Source organism: Schistocerca cancellata, chromosome 6 (genome assembly GCF_023864275.1).
Source record: "Schistocerca cancellata isolate TAMUIC-IGC-003103 chromosome 6, iqSchCanc2.1, whole genome shotgun sequence".
Classification (NCBI taxonomy): domain Eukaryota; kingdom Metazoa; phylum Arthropoda; class Insecta; order Orthoptera; family Acrididae; genus Schistocerca; species Schistocerca cancellata.
The window spans coordinates 33,132,387-33,148,594 of NC_064631.1; the positions used below are offsets into that span (position 1 = coordinate 33,132,387).

At 40.8% G+C, this 16,208-nt stretch overlaps 1 protein-coding gene across 1 annotated transcript in view; it reads left to right on the forward strand.

The window, feature by feature from the left end:
- LOC126190885 (protein MTSS 2) overlaps nucleotides 1-16,208 on the forward strand; it is a 379,404-nt gene that overhangs the window by 15,129 nt on the left and 348,067 nt on the right. The window contains exon 2 of the mRNA XM_049931492.1: nucleotides 11,204-11,265. Coding sequence (XP_049787449.1) covers nucleotides 11,204-11,265 — 62 coding nt within the window. The remainder of the gene's footprint in view (nucleotides 1-11,203; nucleotides 11,266-16,208) is intronic.

Here is a 16,208-nt window from a genome sequence, read left to right on the forward strand (position 1 = left end):
AAAAGGAGCCAATTATTAACCTAGCTCGGTTGTTGAGTGTAACCTCCACCCATAATAATTCACAGGAACTATCCACTTCTACTTCACTACAGGATAAACTACAACTAACAGCGACGAACACTCCACCACCGGTTGCATGCAATCTATCCTTTCTAAACACCGTCTGTGCCTTTGTAAAAATTTCGGCAGAATTTATCTCTTTCTGTACCTATAACGATTTCAGCTTCGGTGCTTTCTATCAGCGCTTGAAGTTCCGGTACTTTACCAACGCAGCTTCGACAGTTTACAATTACAATACCGATTGCTGCTTGGTCCCCGCATGTCCTGACTTTGCCCCGCGCCCGTTGAGGCTGTTGCCCTTTCTGCACTTGCCCGAGGCCATCTAACCTAAAAAACCGCCCAGCCCACGCCACACAACCCCTGCTACCCGTGTAGCCGCTTGTTGCGTGTAGTGGACTCCTGACCTATCCAGCGGATAGTTGTATTTTGCATAATATAAAGCTGCCAAGAGCCAGATACACTAACGTATGGTCTCAGGTGGGAGGGGAACGGGTGGAGGGATTTCCTTAAAGGACTAAATGCGAGTTGCAGCTTGGAGAAATTCTTTACAGAAGACATACTGCCAAAGCCAGGAAAATTATTTGTGACTTACGCTGCTAGACGGTGTAGACAATGGGCAAGGCAAGGCAGGTGCAATGAATTACACAGTGACAAATTGTTTCTGTTGCTTTCGCTTTTAACATAGACAGAACAGTCTGCCACCGACAGCAAAAATTTCCCATCTCTATCTTCTCCTGGTAATTGGATGCGCAGAAAATCATTGACAGAGTGGTTTACAGTATTGTGACTCTTCTTCTCTAGTTCCTTGCAAGGGAGTAAATCGGATTTTCATGTTATCGTGGAATGTAATTCACCATCACAACCGTTAGTCGTCTCGTCGACTGAAAGCCACATATATAGTAGTACCAGTGTCTGGCTGTAATATAAGCAGTAGGCTTTTCATACACCTGTCTCAAATCATTTTCGCGCAATGTGACTCATCTCGTATACTTTGGCTGGTGTACTTTCCAGGAAGCCCTTAAAAATGGTGTTCCGTGGCACGTTGGCCGACACAGAAGCCTTACACCAGTAAAGATTAAAACTGTCAACTGCACTACTTCCAGGAATTTAATGGTTGAATACGTTATTCTTGATCCTAGTGACGCGCATATGAATTGCGGAGTCTTCGTGTAGGTGGAAACGTGTCTTTCAATCATAGTGTATTTGAAGCTAGGTGTCAAACCGGCCTTTTACGGCTATTCATTTTGATAAATTTCTGTTAGAAACGAAAACAAAAAATTAACTATGTTTGTATTGTAATATCGAAAACAATTCATTTCAGTGTATTTGTGAAAACACCTTTTAAATTATGAAACAGTCGGCTATTGCTTTCGCGTACAGCCGTTTGCGCTTCGCAGCTGAAAGCTATCCAAAGCGCTGCGAGGTGTCAGAGGAGATTCTCGTAAGTTGACTCGACTGTACGAGTTTCTTAGTAGTAAATAGTAAATGTGTGATTCGGCACTTTTGCACGCATCACAGTGTCCATTACGTCGTAGATCTTGAACTATGTACCGTAAAGTGATGTATTGATAGGCATATGTTGCGAATAGAGGTAGTAGCAAAGTAGTAATAAATTTAAACGTCATGCATGATGCAGCAGTTTTCTACGAATGTCAGTGTTTATGAAGTCGTATCTCTGGAACTGTGATACGTGGTTCTTAACCCCAGACTGTTGCCTGGCAGTAAGGGATATGTTGTACTAAGTGTGGTTGAAATCGGTTAAATGGTTTAGGAGGAAATGTGGAAAATACACACACACACACACACACACACACACACACACACACACACACACACACACACACTTTTTAATGATGTGTGGACTAAAACAAACTAAGATGATGGCAGTAACAAATAAGAACGTGATCATTTAAAATGTTGAATTGAATCGGATATGTATCTCAGTAAATTAATTTTATATTTCTATATGAAAATCGAAGAAAGAAGACTAGCAAGACGATTGGCAGATAAATTGATTAAAAATAACTTGTTTACTTCTTGTTTTTGACTGGCTCGACAAAAAACACTCGGCCTTCTGTTGTGAAACTGGTGTCTTCCCCATACCACTGCCGGAAAAGACCAATTTTTGGCGGTTTCCGTGAAGGCATGACAGTTACACAAGCGTCGTCGGCACATGGAATGACTGAAAAGGAATGCAACGGGCGGACGATCTAAGTCGGCAACTGGTTGCTGACTATCTGTCAAGCCAATTCTGCACACGGCGCAACTAAGAGATGAGAACGTGCAAGTTGCTGTGTGCGAGCGTGGAGAAAAGGAATACTGTCACATCAGAGGATCCTATTGTTACTCTGCATGTCAAGTACAGATTCGAGCTCGAAGGAAGACATGGTTCTGTATTATTTGACAGAGCGAGAAAACTTAGACAATCATTGATTCATCTGTACGTTAAAAAAATGCAGGCTGCATGTAGGTGCCAAATGAGACTAACAGTGCTACATTGATTAGGCACAGTCGATTTCTTCCATCTCACCAAGATACTCTTATTTTCAAAAACCCAAGTCTCATGAAACAAAAACGTTGTGATAGTGATATGTGCTCTCAAAATAATAAGTGAACACAGTTTTGTTTACGAGTAGGCCTAGCTGAGATTCGTGACTCTTTCGTTTTCCTGCCGTGTTTACTATTGGTTTCCACTTTACTGTAATTTTACATTTCTTCACAGGCTGTTTGTCACAAGAGTACTCCCGATATGATTTAAATTTGTGTATTTGCTCCCATTGACGTACGGGAAATCTTATTTTAAACATTGAATGTACTGTGTAGTATATGCATGCCATGTGAATTTTCCCCCTTTACTCAACGCTTTCTTCGTTAAATGACTCCTGCAGTAGCCCGGAAGCTTCTAATTATATGAAACGGGATATTTTTTCAAGTTCCGATACAAACTTAGTATTCACAACCAGCTTGTTCGTTTTAAATGAAACCAATACAGAGCTATGTTAGAGGACACGACGCAACGCGGACTCAGTCGCTGGCAACTGATTGGCAGCGCGTTGCAAGCGATCTACTGGTGTCACTCTGCAGTGAGTGATTCCCAGCCGACAGATTACCAAGTCGCATCGGGAACCGGTTTCATTTGAGTCGCTCCGCGTGCGACGGGCCTAAGGGTATTGAACAACGCGAGTCAACACACAAATACTAAACTGTCACCGTTTGTTCCTTTAATCTAATATTGTCTTTTAGGCTGGTTAGGTTTGTCCAAATGCATGTCGAGTACAGATTCGAGCTCAAAGGCCCTAAGAAAATCCTTTATTCATCTGTACGTTAAAAAAAATGCAGGCTGCATGTAGCGACGTATGGACGCATACTCAAAAAGACACTGCGTTATACAGTGTTGATTTCAGTTCCGGCCATATTACTTTTAATTTCCGACTAAAAAAGTCGACTAAAGTGACGAAGATCAACATCGTGGTGATATGTTACTGACGTATAAAGATAAGCCACATTGTCATATGCCTATACATTCTTTATTTCAGTTGAGTGCAAAATTTTATTTATAGCCCCCTTGTCTTGAAATATGCAAATTCACATTATTGATCTTCCGTAGTATTAATTGTGAAAATTTATTTTAACACCGTGTTGGTGGAAAAGCTCATACGTTTTACGTGAAAGTTCTGTTCTAGCCCCCTTCTAGGCTTTAGCCCTTGCGTTTGAAGGTAAGTTAGCTTATTAAACGAAATTCGGAAAAAAGACGATGTAGAATGCACTCGCGGTAACATACTCTGGTCAGATGGTAGTAAAGGGGGGTTGACTCTAGAACTAATTTGTAGAAATGGCTTCAGCATAGCCATCAGTGGTTCAGTTTGTAAGACGTACATGATGTCTGCCATTGTTCGTTCTTCCAGTGAGATAAGACGAATAGGAACAGTGCATTTTAAACTCGCACCAGATTCGAACCTGGGATCCATTGTACGTGGCAGCTATGCTACTCACGGCAAGGAAAGTGGTTTTGTTACTGCTGAAATTATACTTAGTCGATGATAAAGGGCTATACTAGAAACGATCTGCTATTCAAGGATAAGGCGATTTCTCACGATATGCGGTAAATACTTATTCCATTCCCTGTCTGGCAAATAATTTTAATTCCCTTTACATATTACTCCCTCCAGTCTCGACCTGTTTTTTCTTTTATTATTTGGTGTAGATATTAATTTTCCGAGTAGATCAGTGTGTCCTGGCATGTAATCCTGTAATGCCCAGTGGTGAAGTCCAATGTTGTGATTGCAAACTTTTTAATGCGCCCTGCCATAAAACCTTTTGGCGTCCGACGGATCATTCTTGTCTCACCAGCCATACTCCTAACCTTCATTGTGTGCTATGGTTATAATCGTAAGAGTTGGAGGTAATACGCTGGAGCCGTCATTTGAAGGCGAACCACGGCTTGTTGTTGTTGTTGTTGTTGTTGTTGTTGTTGTTATGGTCTTCAGTCCTGAGACTGGTTTGATGCAGCTCTCCATGCTACTCTATCCTGTGCAAGCTTCTTCATCACCCAGTACCTACTGCAACCTACATCCTTTTGAATCTGCTTAGTATATTCATCTCTTGGTCTCCCCCTACGATTTTTACCCTCCACGCTGCCCTCCAATACTAAATTGGTGATCCCTTGATGCCTCAGAACATGTACTACCAACCGATCCCTTCTTCTGGTCAAGTTGTGCCACAAACTTCTCTTCTCCCCAATCCTATTCAATACTTCCTCATTAGTTATGTGATCTACCCATCTAATCTTCAGCATTCTTCTGTAGCACCACATTTCGAAAGCTTCTATTCTCTTCTTGTCCAAACTACTTACCGTCCATGTTTCACTTCCATACCACGGCTTACAGATAATGAAAACTAAAGTGTCGGTTGGGGAGGTGCAGACGGAAGCAACCTCGGTAGCATGGGATGGAACCTCTCTAGACAGTCCATTCAACGCGCAAGGAGAGTGATCTACAATCGAGAACCGTATCACTCGAGTAGCTAGTCAATGCCCAGGTTGCGGATTGTTCGCAAAACCTTCATTGCATCCGCTGTTTCTTCCAGCATACCTACATTTCAAAAGTACTTAGAGATTGTTCAACTGTCACTCAAAAGTTTTTGACCCCTCTCGACGGGGGAAACGCTGCAACAAGAAATCACCTTATTTCACATAGTTTCCATATTGGCAGGCTGTCTGAAAGCCATAGATAACATGCCGAGGTCAGAAATTCAGATGATTCGTCATCCCAGCGAATGCGCATGTCAGAACACATTTTTATTTGTAAAATTTGAGGAATGTGAGCGGCCGTTCGAACAGTCTGTGGTAGTCTCATAAAGTCGGCTTCCAGCTGTCCTAGTGTAGAGTGGAGGTCGTAAGCAGAAAATGCTGCGATTGACTGTGATCTTAATGTTACTTTTCATCAGGATGAATATAAAAAATATAGTGACGTTTCAATTTTCCCCACATTGGACGTAAATTAGAATACGTCGTTTGAGACATACGGTACTGACAACAGGTTTCCTATGCGTTAAACTGAGACCGCTCACTGAAATAGGAATCCCGTGGTGATTTAAAGCTTGAGTTGATATAGGCAAATGTACCAATTTGAGACAGCAAACCGTGGTCTGCCAACGACTGAGTCGAAAGTTGGGAAACTAGACCCAAAGAACCGTTTATACGATATAAGAAATCGGTTTGTCTCGTCTGTAGTTGCTAACGCTGCAAGGCGAAGAATACCCGCTCATCGTAGAAGGATCCTGTTTCTAGATCATCTCGTTCACATGGTTCTGCCCGCCTGATAAGTCCTTGTGTGATCACGTGAAAAGTTTTGCATACGACAACCCGTGGAGGCTGAACATTAAATCCTGTAAAGAACTCACGCTGCATAGTATAGTGTCCAAACAACTACGAGGCATTTCTGTGTGGCGTATGACTGGACTTCATCCGACGATGTCATCCTAATTTGGAAGTTGACCGACACCACTCTGAACAGCGACTGTGAATGTAGCACCGTGTGCCAGGTACACAGGTGTGTAATATGTATGTCGTCTTTTACCGTCGTCAGCAGTCAAAAATAATTTTGTATTTCCATCTATATCTTATAACTCTAGACTCGGTCGTTTCCGGACCAGGATTCTGTCTCAAAATTGATATATCGGTCCTCTTCCATCACCCCTGAATTTTGTGTGCCCGAACTATACTTGCAACAACTACTTCTTAAAACTTAGACATAATAGTTTTCACAATATAAAATCTAAGTGGTGCTCCATTATCAGCACCTCAGTTAGTACTGAGATTGTGAACACTGATCAGGCCACAGTAGCTACCGTATTTTACGGACTATAAGACGCACCTTAAATTTTAAGCAGTGTTTTAAAAATAATTTTATTATTACATTGCAAAGCCAGACTAAAAAATCTTAGTTTATAAAACCGAACTGACCTTCAAAATCCCCGAAAATCGTCGTCTGAACTTTCTTCTTCCTTTTTGTGGTCATCGTTGTCCTCTTCATATATAAGATCGTTTTCATCGCCATCGAGAGAGCGTTACTGATGCCGCACTTCTTGAAAGATACAACAATAATGTCTTCTCTCTCTGAACCACTACTGTTATATTCACTGACACTCGTGTGATTGTAGGTCGTTTTAAAGTCCCCTTCGGTGTGAATTCATGTTGGGTTTCATCTATCATCCATTTGTTCCATTCCTCTCTCACACTTTAATTGGTTTATTTATCGATAGCTTAAGAGGTTGCAATTGTGAAATAAGTCCTCTGAATAACAGCAAGCTATCAGTGTATTTCCCTGTTTCAATTTCTCTTTAACAGAATTTTTCAGTTGACGACTAAACTGAATTAGCACAAGAGCTCTTCTTCATTGAAGCACCTTTCCTTCTTTTCCACACACTGTTCATCCATAATTTCACACCAACCTCGTCCATCTAACAACCTTTGTCATGTACGTGAACAACACCGCCTGCGGTATTTCAGAAGATTTTGGCATTGTTTTGGGCTTGAAAAAGGTCATTGGATTGAGTTTAGTACCGACAGCACAACATGAAGAAAGGATCATAGTGTAGTGCATTCTTTTCTTGTCCACATGTTTTTATAGTTGCAGTTTCAGCACCTTTCAGGACAACAGTTCTGTTACTCGGTACATCAGACGCCAAAGGAGTTTCGTCCGTATTCGCTATATGGCTTAGTTCCACACTGGTTTTCTTTCTATGTTGAATAATAAAGCGATGGAAAGATAATAGGCCTATTTTCTCTTTATATTCTTGTGGCATTTTCTGATATTTTGGTTTTGGTGTACATGCTTAAGTCCATGACACTTCATAAATATGTAGCACCCACTAACTCCACCCTTAAAGTCTGTTAAGTTCCATTGTAGCGCTAGCTTCCGCTTGTGTATTTGAGTCATTTTTTTTCATTAATTCCAGTGGCATTTTGACGGTGTCTACAAATAGATTTCAATATGTCATCTTCTAGTTTTGGCTATTTTACATTCAGTCCTTTATTTGCACATCTAGTCATTTTTTTCTATTCCTTACCAGCCCACCAACCACGAATGTTTTTTTTTTTTTGTGTTGGTAGAGGGCCGAAATGCCGCTCAAATTCTCTGTTTTCACGTTCGTCTGCATATGCTATTACTTCCAGTTTATAACCCGCATCATATGAATACCTTCTATATTTTTCCAGTACGAAACGAGCTACTAACAAAAATATTGTGCTGTTACCGATAACACAAATCACTTTCAGTTAAAGTTCACTGGCACCGTACACTCAAGTGACTCATCACAGGCTAGACAGTGTTCTGGGTTTGTGATGCCGGGGCGATAGGGAGACACTGTTAGCAAGGTTGTGAATCCCCGCAACTCGTGATGTTCGTCACATTGGTGCACTGCTGCTGCTGCCGCCAATTGAGTCCGATGTTGCCAGGTAGAGGTTTCCCGCAGCATCCAATAAATGGTCATTTTTAAGACTGCCGGAATTTTAAATAAAAAACTGGACATTGTTATATTAATTTAGAGTATAAGACTTACCTGAATTATGGAAGAAATTTTTCGAAGAAAAAATGCGTCTAATTATCCGTAAAATAAGGTATACGAGGGTGCAAGTGAGAAAAGACTTTTTTTCAGTCGTTTATTATATATATATATATATATATTCGTAGTTTTCTGCAGAATCCATAAATAAACACAAATATTATTGCGGTTCCTCTGAAAATTTCACAACCAGTCCATTTCAGTCACTCTACAGGGCGATTTACGAAGATATGCAAATATTTTAATACGTATCCTACAAGTAAAACTAAAGGAAAAGGATCATATAAACATAGGTCCGCAAATGTTTAGTTACGGAGTTACGGCTAGTAAGATTTTGCCTGAAACTTAGCAACTTCGCTAATATGAAGCCATTGCAAAACTGTAAGAGGTTAAAGTAAAGCAAGATTTCCGTTTATTTTGTTGTTATTGATCTGGTGAATCTAATAAAACCTGTCCCAGATGGATGAAAGACATAGTTTGAGGACAAAATCAATACACGTGAGGCATTACTTGCTCGCATTATGACTACAATAGACGAAATTAAGAACAACCCTGTGAAACTGAACGAGCAACAAAATCTGTTCATACACGTGCAGCTAAATGCATTGAACTCGGCGGAGACATTTTTGAACATTCGTTGTTAATGTATTATGAAACTGTATGTACACTGTAAAACTTCCTTAACACTAAGCTTTGCATTTTCCGGTTTAACATGAATTCACGTGTGCTATGGTATTAATAAAAGCAGACTATCTGACACATAGTTTCAGTTAACGATATTACCATCATTTTTCCAAAATTAAATTCTCTAATACTTTTGTTAAAAACTTTGTGCAGTCGTCTGGAATTTAAAAAAGAAATTGGCCCAGTAGTTAATAAATTAAAAATTTTACGAAATTACATCCTTGCTTCTTTGGATGTTCTGGAAAACTACTGCAGATCCACGTCTGGGACATGTTTTATTAGGTTCACCAGATCAATAACAACAAAATAAAATGGAAATGGTGCTTTACTTTAACCTCGTACAGTTTTGCGTTGGCTTCATATTAGCGAAGTTGCTAAATTTCAGGCAAAATCTATTATTATCTGTAACTCCGTAACTAAACATTTGCAGACCTATGTTTATATGAACCTTTTTTCTGTAGTTTTGCTTGTAGAATAACGTATTAAAATATTTGCATATCTTCGTGAATCACCCTGTATATGGGCGACTCCTTCAGGGTATAATTGTCGACTTAGCAACGACGACATAGGTTCATCTTCGGATATACGGAAGGATTTCCTGCAGCTCGAAAGTAATGCTACGAAAGCTCTTAACGGGACCGTCCCCAATGCAGGGTGAGTTGCTTTGTTAGGTCACTAAGCAGCAGCTGGAGGAATCTGGGCGGGTTCGTTATCAATTATTGTAACTGCGTTTGACTATTCGCACAGAGGTGGAAAACGCTATCGTAGGTTGGGTTCACAAATAACGCAATAAACTGAGGGCCATCAAATAGATCCTTTCCGTAAGCTAGAAAGATAGACGGAATGAATAGAAAGGTTCTGAGGAGGGGGTCGCAACACTGGTTGTAATCATAAAGCTGCTAAATACTCACTATAACGAGTGGAGCAGTGGCGCCTAAAAATAAGTAAGTGAAATTTCGGGTTCTGTGCGATAGGTTGCCTCCAGGAGTAAGAGGTTTAGAGCCGTTGGACTTAAGCAATGTATGTAACTGCGTTATCATCTTGTATTTAGCAATGTTTTCAATTGCTTAGTGTGTGACTTTGTGCTTGTGAATATATGGACAAATTCAAAAGTCAGCCTTCTAAATATTTCTATATGTCCATCTGTAAAACGCTTTCCAATTCCATTTTACACTGTAAGTACCACGTTAAACTATAAATGACTTCGTAGTTAGTTGGAGGTCGCCCTTGGAAAAACTTTTGGTGGGAATACTTTATTCTCCTTTTTCGTACTTATCCTTTCAGCGAAAATAAGCGAGAAACATATGTAGTTGATTGAAGAGAAATAGTTTATTTGCATGACAGATTTCTCAGATTTAGCGAGACAATGAAAGAAGACGACAAAATTATTTTAGAAAACTCTCCATTGCTAGATATGAAAGATTGTACTTCTACGAAATATGGAAATATTTGTCGCGCTGTTTTAAGTGGGTGAGACGTTGCTTAAGAATATTGTGTTGCCATTCGGAACGAGTTGAAATCCCGACCAACCTCACTGCCATGTTATTTATCATATGTGATGAAAACAGTAGGTCACGGTCGAGTCCCTCCAGTCTTCGACCGAACGCTCTGTGTCTGTTGGCTGGAACATCGTGCAGACGTAATTTCCCAGTTTGGACGTCCCTAACCATTGAATGTAAGTATTTCCTGTGCGCGGATGGTAGTAGCTATAAATATGTCAAACATAAACTTTTGCTCCAAAGTTGCTGTAGTAACAATAGTCGGCAAGGTAATGAATTGTTGGAAGATTCCGTGTAAAATCACAATCATGGTTCAAAACTACAGTACTTACCACTAAAATTCCCGTGACTGGCAACACCCTTATAGTGGTAAATTACTGTCTTAATTGGTCGGTTAGTAACCCGGTTCATCGATCAAAATCCGGACTTAGTTATTGCAGCTGATCAATTTTGTGTGACAGCGTCACAGCTCTTGACTAGAATGCGCTATAGTACTCGGGAAACCTAAAGCTATCTCTTGTATTAGGAGAATAAAAGGGCGCTGTTGAGTCTATTGGAAGACTCATTTTAACAACCTATTGTAGTGTCCCAAAATTTTTTCAAACAATGTGTTGTACTAAAGGTCAGTTCTCGAATCCTCTTGTAATGTTTATCAGATTTAAGTCATTTCTTTAGTTTTCATTTTAGGCTTATGACGTTCTGAATATTGATCTGCTATAGGTTGCTGCATGCTTGCGATACTGTAAATGAGATTTGGAAATTGGTGTTACGTTGCGTTTGATATCCTTCATGTGGGAGATAATCACGGTTCATCCACTGCAAAAGTAAAAACTTATACACACATTTTACCACAATATTACATTTGAATAATTGCTTTACGTGATTTGTTCTTCCAGAATGGAGCACCACTGTGGGAGGACCTTATCGCCAAAGCTACGAAGTTGCACACATGTTTGAAGTAAGTACTTTTGATGTTTATTTATTATTTTTTTCAGACTAAAAGGTAGTTTTCTGCTATCTCGCAGGAATAGATGAAAATTTTCGTATGTTCACGAACTGTTGACTTCTGTCAGGAAAAGCTTGAGAAACATAATAATTAATGCTGAGAATTCACTGTCAAAAGCTTCTTTGTACAGTATCGTTAAAACACATCTGGCCCCGATATTGCGCACTAGTACTGAACATTAACCGATGCTATAATAATGGTTATTGTGTTATGTCGGTGTACAATGCAGTAATTTTTTTTTTTTCAAACGCGTTTCATATTAATTTAAGATGTATACAAGCATTTTCAATTAAAAGCAGATTTTCAATTTTTATAGCGCGCAGTTACAGACACAAGCTACTAACACTTCCAGCCCTCGAACTCCATTGCGCAGTGTTTGTAGCTTAAAAGTAAAATGGCACATTGTTGTCTTCAGTAAGAACACAGTCATTCTCAGTGGACAGAAATCTTCAAACATGAAAGTGACATCGAGGTGCTGCAAGGGGTGTGTTACAGGATGAATACTTTCACATCGTATATATGAATGACTTGGTAGAGAACTTTGGATGTTTCATGAGACTTTTTCGGGGACGACGCTGTTCTGAATAGGGAGGTCGAAATGCTAGGAAATTGGTAGGGAATGCAGGAAGAGCAGTTTTAAAATGGAATAAATACGTAAAAGTAATCACAGGTAAGTCAGATGCCAGACAGATTCATTGGAAAGAACCGTGAGGAAGTATGGTCCGCCCACGTAACGGTTAGTGCACAAAACAGTGGTTCGCTCACTACTTGAAGGTTGCGACTGGGATGCGTACGATATAGGACTGATAGAGGAAGTAGAGAAGGTCCGAAGAAGAGATAGGACATACAGGCAGTAGAGAAGGTCCAAAGAAGGGCAGCACGGAGATGCTTAGCCCATTACAGAGGCTTTCTGCACCACTATGTGGGTTACTGTTCAAATTCTGAAAGTTAAGTTCCTAAAAGAGTCAATGTGTCTCTTTGACCTACGTATATCATGAAAAAAGACCATGAACGTAAAATTAGAGATATTCGAACTCACATGGAGGCTTACCAGTAATCGCTCTTACCGCGAACAATTCGCGACTAGAACAGGAAAAGGAGATCGGCAATGGTACACAAAGTACCCTCCGTAATACAATGTAAGATGACTCGTAGAATATAGACGTAGATGTAGGAGATTGTGTCGGTGCAGTTCTGTCACTAGTCTATCCTGTAAAAGTGTACTGATGTCTGTTTATCTATTGTTACACACTATCTACTTGCACATGCTGGTCCCTTTTTCTAGTCAAGTTGTACCTTCTTTCCTCCGCGATTGCATCCAATGCCTCACCAGTAGTTGTTAAACCCATCCATCGGATTTCCAGTATACTTCGTTACCACTGTATTTTAGGCCACTGAAGACGTCTCAGTAAATTTAGGTGGAACACACCTCGTGCAATGTAAATTGCATTTATTTAGTTCAAATCGACAAAATGTACAAACAAATAAAATATTACTTGCAACTCGGGCAACATTAAAGATTACATTAAGATTGGTCTTCGAACTGATGATTTTCTAATGCATAATGCCATGTGCTATGGCGAGTAAGTACCTGAACTGGTCCAACATGATCCCATTTGAAGAAAAAGAAAATTTGGAATCCAATAATCCCAATATAATTTCACTCAGGAACTGCTGACAGATCCAAACACAGGCTGGCCAGTCTGGAAGCTTCACTCACGCACAACAGAACGTTTGTAAGCACAAAGATGGAGGCCCTTTCAGATGATGACACGACGCATCTTTTAATTCCTGCATACACAACACGATTAACAGGTATTGCTTTATTGTCAGGATTTGTAGCTATCGATCTTCTATTCGAGCGAAGTTTTCTGGTGCTGACTCGTAAAAGATGATTCTTTTTTTGAAGTTTAGATAGCATGGAAACGAAATCCCTAAGACCCTTTTCAGACCAGACAACTTGTCGCTATGGGAAACATAATCTTCCACAAAATTGTTAAGGCTTTCTTCGCCACTTGTTGACAAACTGCCTATTGGCTTCTGTCTCGGGTTCTTCGGCCGACGTTCATCTAATGATTTTTCTGACGTTTCGCCAGCACGAGTGGCTGGCATTGTCAAAGCTTGACCCTCCATTGCCGGTGGTGAACTGGAGCCGAGCTCGCGGGCGCAGATTATATGTACCTTGCGCGCCAACGTCCGAGGGCTTCTCCGCGGTCATTTCCGGTGCGGTTCTCCTCTTGCTACCTGCGACGGTCGTTCGCTGCAATACGGGAAGCCAGGATCCGTTTACCTTAAGGCTTTCCTCTTTCTTGTTCAAACTGTTCGCGTGTTTTTGTATTTCTACAGCTTCTCTGAACAAGCGCGTGTGATAATTCTTCTCTACAGCCAGAACTTCCGTGTCGGCGAATTTTATTACGTGGTCGGTCTCATTCAGTGCGTGTTCTGCCACGGCCGATTTCTCCACCTGCCCCAACCTGCAATGTCGCTTATGCTCTTTGATCCTGGTGTTGATGGATCGTCCAGTCATTCCGACAAACTTTTTCGCATGTGCATGGTATACGGTATATTCCCGACATTGCAAGTGGGTCTCTTTTCTCCTTCGCCGATGTAAGACACTCTTTGATCTTCCTTGTCGGTTTGAAAATTGTCTTTACGCCATGTTTGCGCAATATACGGCCGATTCTGTCCGTCACTCTGGGAATGTATGGCAGAAAGGCCGTACCCGACATTTCTTTTTCTGGTTCCTTACTTCGCCGAGTGTTTGGCTTTGTTACACTTCTAATATGGTTAGATGAACGTAGGCCGAAGAACCCGAGACAGAAGCCAATAGGCAGTTTGTCATAATCGTCCACGTTCGGTACTTGCAAAATCAGGTCTTTAGCATGTGCTTCTATTGACAATGGTCATATCTGCCGGAAATATTTTATTATTGAAATTGCACAAGTCTCTGTCTCAAGCAACATAGTTCATTTCCCGTGACGGAGCCCTAGCAGAAATTTGACAGAATGGGAGAGAAAATAACTTGCGTCTTTTCCAAAGGTCGTTTTTAAAGTTTGCTTTAACGATCTAGTGAAAACATTGAAAATGTAAAGTTGGCTTTGAACTCAGCACTACACAACGTTCAGGAGAATAATTTTTAGAACAGTGTCTGATACTAATAAATACAGGGCTGAACATTTTCCCCTTTCCACCAGTAGATGGTTTTCAGTTGAACAGCAGTGAAGGTTTTTGAGTTTATCGACATTTCTATAAATACTGATTCTATCCATCTCCCTGTAAATTTCGGTTCTCTGTACCATCTTTACTATATGGAGAAATGCTTAGTACATTAGCTGGTTTCGGACTTACAGTCGCCATATTCAGGTTCTGGATGATTATCATATGTGCTTGTGTGCAAAATAAGCATGTCACATGTCAGCCGCTCTTCTTCATAGAAAGAATGACGTTACTTCCAAATTACATCTTCATTACGATAGATTTTTGCTCGTGGGGAAACATTAATCACCTGCTTAGCTGGTAAGTGAAGTTGTGTTTTTTCTCGTTTCTGTCCAGCTACCAGGATAAACAACGTAAAATGAGCCAGAAAGTTGTAGCTTCATCACATAAGGCCTCGGTGCAACCAAACCAGAAAGGCAGAATTACCCCATGTGACACAGTACTACAGAAAATAGCTGCAAACTTACAGCATTTGTAGTAGCTTCTGCTAGTGTGAAACTTTTAAAAAGCAGCTGTTGTCATAAAGATTTCGTTTCAGTGCCACGTGTTACCATGTGGTATTTACAGTACCCTCGGAAATATATTTTTGTATTGCCAGGCCGATAATCTAATTCGTCAGATACCCATACCATCAATGTGATGTATGGACAACCCAAACATTATTGGTATTTCCTAGGTACAGTAACGTATAGGGACATACAAGCACATCGGACAAATGCCAGCGAGTAACTCGAAAGGAAAGCATAAGAGGCTCCATCATGCACCTCCTGGTTTACGGTTACAAAAAAAGTGTTAACCAGAATGTCTAAACAGTCCACTGGATCTATACCCTGAACGCCGTGCAGTAGTTTCACTAAGGTTGACCCCTAATGTAAAGAGGTTTTCTTCCACGTAAGGTAATGAGACAAATATGTTTCAGGCGCGTGGGAGGTCTACCTGTGAGAAGTTTGGGGTTCAGTTGGCACGACGACACGGCAGGCAAACACCTGCCAGTCGACCTCTCAAGGCACAGGATTTAACTTCAACGAATGTAACTTCTGGAGTGAAATGTCTCGTCGTTCAAACACCGTTGGGATTGCAGTTAATATGGACATCATGCGAAAGACGCTGCTCTTTTATGCTGACAACCAACGTAGCTTACAGACGGATACAATTCATGATGGTTTAAGTGTTGTTCGTTTACGGATGTACACTGAAGCGCCAAAGAAAGTGGTATAGACATGCGTATTCAAATAGAGATACGTAAACAGGCAGAATACGGCGCTGCGGTCGGCAACGCGTATGTAAAGCAACAAGTGTCTGGCGAAGTTGTTAGGTCGATTACTGCTACTACAATGGCAGGATATCAAGGCTCACGTTAGTTTGAACGTGGTGTTATAGTCGGCGTACGACCTGTGGGACACAGCATTTCAGAGGTAGGAATAAAGTGAGGAGATTCCCGTCAGACCATTTCACAAGTGTTCTGTGAATATCAAGAATCCGGTAAACCATCAGATCTCCAACATCGCTGTGGCCCAAAAAAGATACTGCAAGAACGAGACCAACGACGACCAAAGAGAATCGTTCAACGTGACAGAAGTGCAACCCTTCCGCAAACTCTTGCAGATTTCAATGCTGGGCCATCAGCGAGTGTCAGCGTGCGAACCATTCAAAGGAACATCATCGAAATGGGCTTTCGG